We start from the raw sequence: 12,460 nt of genomic DNA on the forward strand, positions 1-12,460 counted from the left end.
AAGGAATAAATTTAATAAAGCACATTCACGACTGGTGGATGTAGACAGTGAACTTAACAGTTATGTTTTTACAAGCAAAGTCCCTTGAAAAAATGTCACATTGAGCATGTTGTCCTAAAATGGACAAGTGCATGAGGGGAAATTATCCCTCTTCCCCATAAATTAATCTGTGACAAGCCTCACTAGCAGTTTGAAGTATTCTTGGGAAGAAGACTTATTGGAAGCAAGCTCCCCACTCCTAATGACCCTTCAATATCTTAAAGTTGGGGCTGATAGGAGCTATAGTTGGAAACAACTGGAGGGCACCAAGATGGGAAATAGTGGCTTAAAGGATCGTGAAAGGTCAATTGTTCCCTGTCCCATCATAGGGCTTTAATGTGTGAGGGGGAAATTGTTTCCTCTTTAGGTCCCAAACTGAAGGGAAGGAACCCACAGGCCGCTTGCTTCCTTTCATTCTTTCAGTTCCAGCTGAGGTAAAGACTATCTCCAGCATACCCACAACACACTTTTGATTCAAAGCATGTTTCCATGCTGAATGCCCCCTTGGAAAGCATTAAATAATAACATCTCTGGAATGGGCTCTGAAGTATTTTGAAACTCAGATCTTCATATTATTATTTTTTAAATCAAAATAAAGCCAGCTGGCATGAACTGTTAGATGTGAATACACATTCTAAATTATTGTTCTCTGAGGGGGAGAGGAGCCTATTTAAGACATGACTGTGCTGCTTACAATAACCAAAAATATCCGGCTCATTCTTTTAATCAAGAATGTCTGTGCACATGTAGTTTTTAAAGTACGGTATGTGTGCATTTTTGTGGATAAAGTTTGAGAAATGAAGTTTCTAGTTCATCTTTAGATTAGAAGATGGGCTGAAAAATGCTGGGAGGCAAACTAATGAAGGATGAGCAACTTGGGCCATGCAGGGATTTACTCAGTTTACATATGGCTCACACTCTTTTCTTAAAATTTTCTGCCTCATTGTACACCTTGTGTCACACGTGAGAGCTGGAATCCCGCCAAGAAGGAAGGAGCTTAAACAAAACTGGAAACATGGTGAGGCAAAACTAGCTCAGTAGTTTGTGCCATTGTTTACATGTGGATTCTATGAGTGTTTCTCTCTCTGTGTTTCAGAAGTCTCCCATCCCACCTATTTTTAGCTAGTCAAATACTAGCCATTGAGCATGGGGGGTGGAATGAGGGCTTGTATCCAGAACCGAGGGCAAAGTTTGGCTTTCCAAGTCTGGCCCAGATTGCTATGCATCTGTTTTGTTCTGAAGAACACAGAAAGGGAACCCAACCCATATATCTTTAGCCCAAGGTTATGTCCATCTACATAACCTTGCACTGGGTTTGTTTTCAGAGTTTTCCTAGAGAGTGACAAGGAGGCCAAACACAGAAAATGACAAATACATAGAAGGATGTGTGAAAGATGGACCTTTGACCTCAGCCAAAAGGTGTATTAGAGAAACCATTTTGCTTCATCTAGCAAATTCTCTTCAACATTTGAACAAATTTAAGTGAGCAAGCGTCTCCCATAAAAGTGAGGGTTGTGACACTACCAGTGCTTTGAAATACTATTCCTATTGAAATCAGACAAATGTCTACAATTTTGATATTTCATCTGCTGAAAACATTTCTGGTTTGCCAGTCATTTTCAGAGAAGTAATTAGATTCAGTGTTGGCCATTTTTTTTCTATATATCATGATTTGGTAATGTTTTGATGGTTTCATTATACACTGCCATGATATTTTTATGAGCTGACTGTTCAGAATTATTAATTTCAAAATAGAAATGTACTTTTAAAAACTTAGTCTAGAACTGCTTTAAAAAAAAACACAACACATTCACACATCCCAGCCTTCAGCCTCCCCCTGAGTGCAGTGGCGGAGCTTCATGCTCTGGATGGGGGGGGGTTGGCAAGCAGGCGGGGGGCGCCGCCCACGGGGGCAGGGTGCGCGTCCTATGGGGACGGGGGGGGGCAGCCGCAATGGCACCCGGGGATTGCACTGCTGGGGGCGGTGCACTCTCCCTGCACTTCTCTTCCTCTGCCAGTGCCTGAGTGCTCTAGGTACACTTTTTGAGATTTGCCTCATAAAGCCTCTTCGAATTAGGTTTAGAAGAAGAAATGTTGCAGGATGTGCTGGCAAATAGAGGTTTGTTTCTTGCCTAGTACTAAAATTACTGCAAGTGCCTCAAGCACTGGATATTGAAATCAATGAGTTTTTTTGCCAAGCGGCCATTATGGCCGAGAGTAGTTCATGTACTATGCATACTTTAATTTCCTCACTCTGTTTGTTGTGGGAAATACTAGGGTTGCATTGCCAGGAACTTTGAGCCATTGAACCCTGGATGGCAGTTTCTCAGTGTAGTACCTCAGACTCTGGACTCTCATTCTGTTCATCCAGACTTGCCACTGGATCCTCCTGGACAGGAAGAGACCTCTATTTCCCTCACAGTTAAGTGGGGAATGTTAAGAGACCCCTATTTCCCTCACAGAGCTTTAATTTGCAGAGTTTCCTGGGAAGAGAGATTGATTGTTAAACTACTCTGGGAACCGTAGCTGTGTGAGGATAATAACGCTTAACAACTCTCAGTACCCTTAACAAACTACAGTTCCCAGGATTCTTTGGGGGAAGCCATGACAGTTTAAAGTGGTATGCTACTGCGTTAAATCTATAGCACAAATGGGACTATGTGCAGTTTTTTGTGGAAATGTAAAGGATTTTATGTTCAGTCAAGCATTTGGTTTGCCTTCTGCTTTTCCCCTTTTTTAATTTCCTTGCTGTGTGTGTTTGTTTGTTTGTGTATGTGTGTGTGTGTTTTAAAAAACTTGCTCTGTGCTGTTTCTTTTTTATGCATTGTTACAGTTTTAGTGTATATTTTGTGATCTGTTTCTCTATACATTTTAAGCTTCCATGAGCGGAAAGGCATAGTAAAAGGAAGTAAACCAACAAACAAAGTTGTTCGTGAAATGGAATGTACAGGCAGACTTGTGTACTATAAACAGCAAAGAGCACTGTCATGTTACACTTTGACTGCCGGAAAACTTTGATAAATACTTTGTCCTGTCCTCTTAAGTTGTTGTTACAAATAACCTTTGTGCTGCATCGAGTTAATGTTTGCCAAAGGGAACACCAGTTATTCATGCAAGGTGCATTGCCTCAGGTTTTTTTTTTTAAAACCATCTTCTTATTTAATTGCACAAGAAAATACTTGTGTACCGCCTTGAGATTTTTGCCCTTTACAGAATATGCACCTACCTTCTTCGTGGAGCATGTTTTCCAATTGCAAGAACTGGAGCATTGCTGGAGAATTCAAAAGAGAGAGGCTGCTTTGGTAAAACTTGCAGACTCTGAGCTAAGGGAGGAACTGGCAAAAAATACTACCTACCTGCCTGCAGGCTAGTCGGCTTCCCTTCCTCAGAACGTGCCTGCTTGTGCAAGCAGGAGATCCATCCTTCCTCCACCCAGTCTCCGAGGGAAGAAGGAGCAGCCCAGCCTGCTAGGTGGTTTCGGCCTTTTGTGCGCTGGCTTCCTCTGCCTCAGCAGCAAGCAAGTGCACAGAGGGAACATTCCGGCAGGCTGCTTTCCTGCAGCTGAGGAGACGACATTCACGGACCTCCTTTTGATTAGGATATGTCACTGTTGTCAGGGCAACTGTTAACGGTGGCGTATCATATTTTCTCCTCTTGGGCTGCCTGCTGAATATTTCAGTGTGCAGTAGCTGGAAAGAAGAAGATACAGGGAGGGGGGGAAAGGTGCTGCATCAGGAAGGACAGAAGACGTGGGATCTGACTGAACAGGTTTAAAGGCGTCAAGAGGAGGAGGAGGAGGAGGTTTCCAAACCGATGGGCCTTTAATTAAGGCCTTTTATTTTATTTTGCCAAGGTGGAGGAAACTGCAGGCCCTCGTCTGCCAAGTGGATGTTGGTGTTCGTCAGCTGTTTGTGCACTGCTTATACCCGTACGGGATCTGTTACAAATGAACGAGCTGCTTTGCAGCTAGCTAGCTGCTAAGTGGAGTCTGGGACTGATATATTGTAGTAAGCAAGAAGATAGCAACATGCCTGGTTCGGCAACCGCTATCCGGCAAGAGAGGCTAAAGAAGGCAGGCGTGAGGCCAAATACACCTGTTCTGTTCACCATTAATGAGGAAGATGAGCAGCAAAAGAATGGCAAGTCCAAGAGACTGAAAGGTATGCGATACTTAATACAGGGAGCGAGGGCTCTCTGTAGGATATTCAGCTCAGCAAATAGTATATTTTGTTAGCTGTGTTGCTTATTCTTCCTAATGGGTAGGATTTGTCTGTTTTGTATCTCTGACTTTTTTGCATGCTGAACGTGTTTGTTTCTAGTGAAATATTATTGCTAGATTTCTGGATTTTAACTCTTCTGGGCTGTAAACCTGTGCCTTCTGCTTCTTGTTGTGATATGTTTATCACATAAAATAAAATGCTATATCTTTTTAGTCACACAGTCAGTTAACAGTGAAGCTCTGATAATGTAAAGAGGCATTTGTGTTTCTATTTAGGGAATAAGTGTTTGTTTTATTCCTTTGGCACGTTCTGATAAAACAAAGTCATTAAAATGGAGAAACCACCGAGGAAACCAGACGACTGAGGAAACTAACGCAATATGAAATTTTCAGCTGGTGTTTGTGCAGATTGTGGTGGCGTTATAGATAGTTGGGTACACATTTTTGCTCAAGTACAATACTTAAAACATCTGACCCAAAACATCAATACTGTCCAGACATGCTTTGAAAGGAGGTTTTATAGAGAATTGCTTGGCAAAATCTCAACTAAACATCTGTAGTCACCATAATAGCTTCCCTTCCCCCAGGATTTTTGAGGTTCTGATTATCTGCCATTCAGTCTCAACCTTTGACCTGGGACTTGGGGTGACTGCACTTCTTACTGCTTTTTCACCTTTGCATTCTCAGCTGTGAGAATTGAAAATGTTACATTAGAATTCCTTCCTAACAGTACAGTACTGTGAAATCATGAAAAACAGCTGTCAGGTTTTTGGTAGTATTTATTAAGTAGGAGGACTTCACACAGTTCAGTTGTGTTGTTGACATAGTGATCATTTATTTTCCCTGTTCATTCAGCCAGATAACCCATGGGAGGGTTTGACAGGCTAATATTTACAGATTTAAACAGCATTCATGTTTACCTTGTGCTAGTTTGTTTGAAAATGACAGTTACATTTATGTGCTCAGCTGAATAGTTAACTCCCAGGAGGCTGGGTACTTCAAAATATGCACTTCAAAGTTTTTAAATGCTTGCTTGGAAATGGAGGGATATTATTCAACAGTGAGCTATTGAATATTCGCTGTTCTAGTTAATCCCCACCCCAAGTCCCAAACTACTTATGTTGGGAAAGCCACAGCTACTTTAGCTTCTTGTTTATCTATTTTAATGTACGTATGTCAAAATCCCAGTAGAAATTATATTCTATGCAATTACTGGGGGAAATTAACTTGGAGCAAATGGGCTTGTTAGAAACTGAGCCCTTCCAAACTTGTTTACTTTAGCACTTTAGTTTCCAGGACACAGATTCTTGTTTGGACATTCGCTTTCATGTTGAAGTGTCCATTCGGGTGCTCTTTTCAAAGTGAGTTTTGCATGATATTAAGGAGGGTTAACTTGGTGCCCTAACACCATGGGTAGGCAAACTGAGGCCTGGGGGCCGGATCTGGCCCAATCACCTTCTAAATCCGGCCCATGGATGGTCCAGGAATCAGCATGTTTTTACATGAGTAGAATGTGTCCTTTAATTTAAAATGCATCTCTGGGTTATTTGTGGGGCCTGCCTGGTGTTTTTACATAAGTACAATGTGTGTTTTTATTTAAAATGAATCTCTGGGTTATTTGTGGGGCATAGGAATCCCCCCTCCAAAATAGTCCGGCCTTCCACCAGGTCTGAGGGACAGTGGACCGGCCCCCTGCTGAAAAAGTTTGCTGACCCCTGCCCTACACTGTTGCTGCTGCTTATGTGTGCCAACAGATGGGGGCAATAATGTGTAAAGCTTCAAAGTACCATTTCCCCCAGCTTGCTGGAGTGAAAATCTCACCTGACTGTCATTTTAAAGTACTTTGAAGACTCACTATAAGTCCACCATCAAGACTGAGATTCATAACATGTTTACTTGGGGAAATTTTCCATTGATACAGGAGTACTGACTTCCATGTAAATGTTGTTAATATCTGGGGGTTTGGTTGCAATTTGTTTAGAAGAGATTTATAAATTGGGTGGTTTACATATGAAAGAAATAAGTATGTTTCTCTGTAAGACAAATACTGTACACATTGATACATTTCAGATTACAATAAGATCACTAGGACTTATGAATTTGGTTCAGTGAAATCCTTAACAATATCATGTGATATTGCAAGAGAGACAGATCTGTTGGCCCTTATATCAGCCTATATGAAAGTGGATTCATTACGTTGAAATCCTGATTTATTGGTCATTTATTGTATATTACAGTTTGTTTATGAATGTATTCTCCATATTCCAGTATTTGCAGTTAAGTCCACCTACCTATTACCAAAACAATTTGCTATTTCTTCTGAATGAAAAAAAGAAGATGCTTGTTCAATTTCAGCTGGTGATGCTTGCAAGACCAGTGACCCTTTATCCTGATCTTTCTGATATCTCCTGTCAAAAACCCTGGAGAGCTGCTGTCAATACGTATAAGGCAACTTTCTAGGCTTCTTGCAAGCTGTTTAGCGTCCCTTCCTCTCCTTGTTCAGTAACTCTGTGCATTGAGCCTATGTTAATGGCTTTTCATTGTATGCTGTCCTTGTAAATCACTTCATGACTCTAATCTTCTCTAGGTGCTCCAGTACCTTTTGTTACTTGTATTTCTTCTAGCTGTAGTTTTCTAACTGTGTGATGGGCAAACGGAATTTTTGAATTGATAATGGGCATTATATACTTTCAGAGATGCACTTTGGACTCCCAGTGCACCAGAGGCCGGCCATTTCTTTTGTACACAACTGCTGATTCTTGGGTTCAGTGCACATTGATTCAGACAGAGTTGACAGAAGGAAAAGCAACCTGGTTTGGAAAAACAAAACAAAACACAAAACCCCAGTCATGCAAATCAGTCCTTGAATTTCTGGTGTCATTTCTTCCCCTCCTGTGCAAAGCTTCTTGAAGTAGTGCTAAAACAAATGGCCTTTAGCAGTTCAGTAGCACACATGTGGAGCATCTTGGGTAACAATTTAAGTAAGCTTGTTTTAGCTGGGAGACTTCTAAGCGACGGAGTCAAAATCCTCATCTAGATGGATCTATCTCTTGATTTAGAAAAGTATGACTCAACAGAATGTAAGGAATAGCCATTATTTTAGATACCATTGTTTGTGGCTTATGGTTTATATTTTTGATCTGTCCATTGAACGGGGAAAGTAGTTGCTTTTTTTTTTACTTTAAAAGATATGACTGTTGAGCTAAGTGACTTAGCCTACAATACTAACCCCACTTTCCTGGTAGTAAGCCTTACTGACTTACTTCTGAGTAGATACAGTCAGGCTTGCACTGTTTCTTTGAAGCCTTTGAAGCAAAACGTTAACTACAGTATTTCTTTAAAGACAGACTCTTCTTTTCTGTATTGTTACATCTTCATCCAGATGCAATGTTAGTATTTGTTTAACAATAACCAGCCAAATATATCTATTGGAAAAGAATATTTCAATGCATTGAACATTTTGGTAAGCCATACGTATATTATATATAACAACAACTTCCCCTATGTCTTAAAAGTGATGTCTCTATATTTAGTACTCATTTCAGGTACTGACTTTTGTGATAACAAGTTTGTGGTTGGCTTTTGTAATTAAGCATCTAAGTTTCTTGTAATTTTGATATTTTTTTTAGTAAACAAATAAATTGAAACCTAAATGTTTAAAGAGGAAATGAGGCAGAGAGAATTTTCAGTCAGCTGATAACAAGGGCAGTCAAATGTGTTCCGGGCCTGTGAACAATAATATCAATTCTCTCTTTCTCTCTGACACTTTGAAAACAAATGAAGAAAAGGCCCATTTTTTTCTTAACTTTGGTGCATGGCAGGGATGTCTGTGATGATCACAGAAGTTTAACATCTGATGCTTTCATGCTAATGATACTGTGTGACTGCGTTTCCAGCAATGAGCTTTATTTTGTTCATCCAGAAAGATGAAAGAGATTTATTTTAATAGCAGCTGGGTATTTTGTAGTCTTTATTGTTCTGAAAGTGTCTTATGTGTGTATGTGCTGGGCATGGGAAGTTGTATCTAATTTTGTGAAAGTAGGCAGTGGGCTATTTTATTGTCTTTGCTCTAGAAGATGGGACTGAGAAACTTGACTTTTTCAGTTGATAGGACTTATTCATGATCTTAGTAGTCATAAAAAGTGACATGTGGTAGTCAGGGGTGTACCTAGGGGTTGGCTAGGTTGTCTCCCACCAAGGGTCCAGGCCTAGGGGGGCACAAAAACCACACCCCTCCACTCTGGCTCGGAGTGACTTATAGCCTGCCCACCTACCTGCTCTCTGGGCTGCTTCTCCGCTGTTCTGGGTGGTTGGGTGAGGTGTGCAGGCTCTTCCATGTGACTTGGCGGAGGAATCTGCTCACTGGCATGGACCATCACAGCAACCCTATGGGGCCTCCTCCACAGTCAGCCAGTGCTGCAATAGAAGCCAGTTGGGCTTGGAGAGGAGAAATAGGAGGGAGCAGGCAAGAGTAGCAGGAAGAGGAAAAAGGAAGGGAGGAAGGAGGGAAGGCAGGAAGGCGGACTGATGGAGGAGGAGGTAGTGGAACAGAGTGGAGAAGACCTGACCCCAGTGGCTGTGGAGGAAGTCATTGATGGAGCACGAAAGGTGATGAAAAGCAAACTTTTGAGTTTCTGGTTCATTGTTACACCCAGCTTCAGAGGCACCAATACAGTTCCTTTCCAAGGGAGCAAGGGACAAGGGCTGCTGATACATCCCCTTGCCAAGGGTTAAAGGGAGCCTAGGTAGGCCTCTGGTGGTAGTTGTGGATATTGAAGGTACACAGGGCAAAAAAACTGGAAATGCAAGCCTTTTCTTTCACAGTTGAGCCAGTGGTTGTCTGTCTGAAACTTGGCTCTTAAATCTGAAAAGACAGGCTGGTTCCCATGCTGGCTTATTTTTTTTACATCTTACCTAGTACTTGTACCAGTTCAGGTATGGGATGTTTTACTTGCCATGAGAGATGGCAGAAGCTGAAGCAATCTAGAACTTGGTGAAAACATGGAAGCTGTGCCCATCTATGCTGGCTTATCTTAACCTTTGAAGGAAACTAGATGCCTCACTCTTTACATAAACAATTCTTATTCCTGTCCCAACACACCCATATAAACTGCATTAGCTCACTTACTCATAAAGCTCTTATTGTACCTTTCTATTCTTCAAAAAAAGAAAAAAAAGCCACCCTCCCTTCACAGAATGGAAAAACCCGTCTTTCCAGTGTTGTATTAGTGAACTGAAAAAGCTGCTACCAAACCTTGCCTTACCAGGAACAGCAGGGCCGCTCCTAATAGCCATTTTATGACACAGATGGCATTGATATGCTATAGGAGGCTGTGGCCACAGCCCTAAATTAGAAAATGAGCAGTGTTTGGTCTCTGCACCTTTCTCTTGTAAGTGTAGTAGTGTCTGTGAGGCTCTGCTTTTTGGATGCCTTGTTATTGTCAAGGGTGTACTTTTTGTCTCTTCCTCTTTACTGCTTGCACTGGTCTTGATTATCAGTGTATGACCTGCCTTTCCCTGAATTAGCCTACAGCCTTGCCTTATGGCTGCCGAAATCAAATGTGATGCTTGTATGTATTCCTTGCTCAATAGCTTCATCTGCTGACAGGAGGTGGGGAACTCGTGGTCCTCCATATGTTATTGGACTCCAGCTTCCATCAGCCCCAGACAGCATGGCCACTGGTCAGGAATTATGAGAGTTACGACGTAGCAACATCTGGATGGCCACAGGTTTCCCACTGTGGTATGCCTACCATACCCAGCAGAGGAGCAGTCAGGGGTCAGTTGCAATTGGTATTGCATCTTAAAACAAATTCACATTATAAAAGTATACATGCACAAAATATTTTTTTATTAATTCTATTAAATGTGTATCCCACCCTTCAAAGGATCCCAGAATGGTAATAAGCAATAATATTATAATAAATTTATTGATTCATAGATATAAAATAAACTTGGTTTTTGGGTGAAGAAGAAAAAACATTTTTAGAAGACTGGTGGAAGTGCATTCCTTGCTCGATCAGCACCTTTTAATTTTTTTTTCTAGTTCTGGACTGAGCTTTGAAAAAAAACCTGTTTCTATGGGATTTAGTTTGAACTAGGAAAAGCCTATTGGGTGGTGCCTGTGATATCACACCTTCAAAAACTCATACACAAATGTCCTATTTTGCAACTGATTTTAATACATTTATAAATATGAAAATTTGTATTCACTCATTTCAAAATGAGGAGATTGTCTCTGCTCAGTGGTTAGAGCAGGCTTCCTCAACCTCAGCCCTCCAGATGTTTTTGGCCTACTCCCATGATCACTAGCTAGCAGGACCAGTGGTCCGGAATGATGGGAATTGTAGTCTCAAAACATCTGGAAGGCCAAGGTTGAGGAAGCCTGGGTTAGTGCATCTGTTTTGCATACAGTAGGTCCCAGGTTCAATCCCTAGCATCTCCTGCTAGGGCTGGGAAAGTGTCCTTTCTGAAACCCTGGAGAGCTTCTGCTAGTCATTGTAGACAATACTGTACCTCGATGGATGAACTATCTGATTCCATATATAAGGAAGCTTCCTGCATTCATAAGTTTCCTAATGCACATACAGTGGTGCAAGATCAGGACTGATGTACATTCCTGACATGGGTAGTAACATGCTAATCTGACAAACAGTTCTAGGAAATTGAAGTCATATTCACTGTAAACCAGGCACTAGTAACCTGCATATAGCCAAAGTTTATTTATTGCAATGCAGTAGTTCTGCCTATGGTGGATTACCAGATCTCTTTCAAGACTGGGTAATGCATTGAACAGAGCACAGAACTACCTGATAACCTTTGAGGTCCCTGCTCATCTCCCTTGGTTTAGAAATGGAGCAAATAGATTATCCTATTCCTTTGATTTGGGTTCATATCCTATAGTACTTTCAGCGTTATGAAAAGGTGACTGACTTCTGAGGCAAAATGCATATGCCATCATGCTGCAAATATATATTGGGGTAAAAAAAAATACATTGTGTGTGCAATACAGACTAATTGCCTTTTATTTTTGAAAAAAAATGCTTGGGTGAGGGAGGCAGAAGGAGAATCCACAATATTTAGATAAGCAGATGTACTCTATCATTGGATTATGTTAGAAGAGGCTACAAAGGGAGTGTAAAGCAAATTTGGATAATTGGGAAATAGGGATTCTACTTTATGTACAGATGGATACTGATAGACCATAAGGAAAACAATAAAGGCTGATTCAGCTGTTCAGTCCTTAATACAATACAATTTTGGGATGTCCCACAAAAGGCATCAAACCTTTGAATCAGCCCTCCCACTTGCATTTATCTCCAACAAAATCTGTGGACTCCCCCCCCCCCAATATTCCATTTGTTTGCAGATTTAAAGGTTTGCAAGAATGTGGAATATGCCAGCTCTCTCTGCCTAGGTGCAGGCAGATTTGAGAAGCAAGCACATAGACACACAAATACCAGATGGCAGGAGCCATCTGTAAATAAAATAGAGCAACAGTAGCCAGATGCAGAATGATGGAGTTTTGGCCAAGTTGATTGTGAGCCACACTCTGCTTATTGTATAGCAGAAGCTTTTAAGGTTCTGTGTACTGGGAGCCATTAGCAGGACCTTGTACAGTGGTACTTCGGGTTACAGACGCTTCAGGTTACAGACCCCGCTAACCCAGAAATAGTACCTCGGGTTAAGAACTTTGCTTCAGGATGAGAAATCGCCTGGTGGCGGCGGCGGCGGCGGCGGTGACGGGAGGCCCCATTAGCTAAAGTGGTACCTCAGGTTAAGAATGGACCTCCAGAACGAATTAAGTTCTTAACCCGAGGTACCACTGTATTCCCACCCACTGCTTCTCTGGCCCCTGCTCCTCTACTTTTGTCTTAGAACAACATTGAAATGCATTGTTGCTTTTTGTAGCAGGACATCTTGTAGTTGAAACATAAAATGAAACTGAGCTCTCCCAAGGAGACTAGGAGACCATTTTTATGAGACATGAGGCAAACTCTAATACAGGGGTGTGGAGCCTGTGCCCTTTCAGGTGTAGTTGGACCACAACTCCCCTTATCTCTGACCACTGCTAATGGTGAGGGTTGAAGTCCAAAAGCAACGTTCGAACGGTGGAATTTTCTTGGTGTTGCATCACACATGGCCCAGACATGAAGAATATCTATGCTTGGGACATGGGAGTGGACGTTTTGTTTCTGCAGC

The 12,460-nt window shown here is 41.6% G+C and overlaps 1 protein-coding gene across 4 annotated transcripts in view; it reads left to right on the forward strand.

Annotated features, from left to right (window-relative positions):
* MAP7 (microtubule associated protein 7) overlaps positions 1 to 12,460 on the forward strand; it is a 98,596-nt gene that overhangs the window by 10,852 nt on the left and 75,284 nt on the right. Inside the window, exon 1 of one of the 4 annotated variants that reach the window (XM_081907119.1) lies at positions 3,468 to 4,199. The exons of 2 other annotated variants lie outside the window; for them this stretch is intronic. In XM_081907119.1, coding sequence (XP_081763245.1) covers positions 4,067 to 4,199 — 133 coding nt within the window. In that variant the 5' untranslated portion in view covers positions 3,468 to 4,066. Of the gene's footprint in view, positions 1 to 3,467; positions 4,200 to 12,460 lie in introns of those variants that run through there. One more of the 4 variants, XM_081907120.1, reaches the window with a different exon arrangement.

Source organism: Podarcis melisellensis (genome assembly GCF_964234715.1).
Source record: "Podarcis melisellensis genome assembly, chromosome: 3".
NCBI lineage: Eukaryota > Metazoa > Chordata > Lepidosauria > Squamata > Lacertidae > Podarcis > Podarcis melisellensis.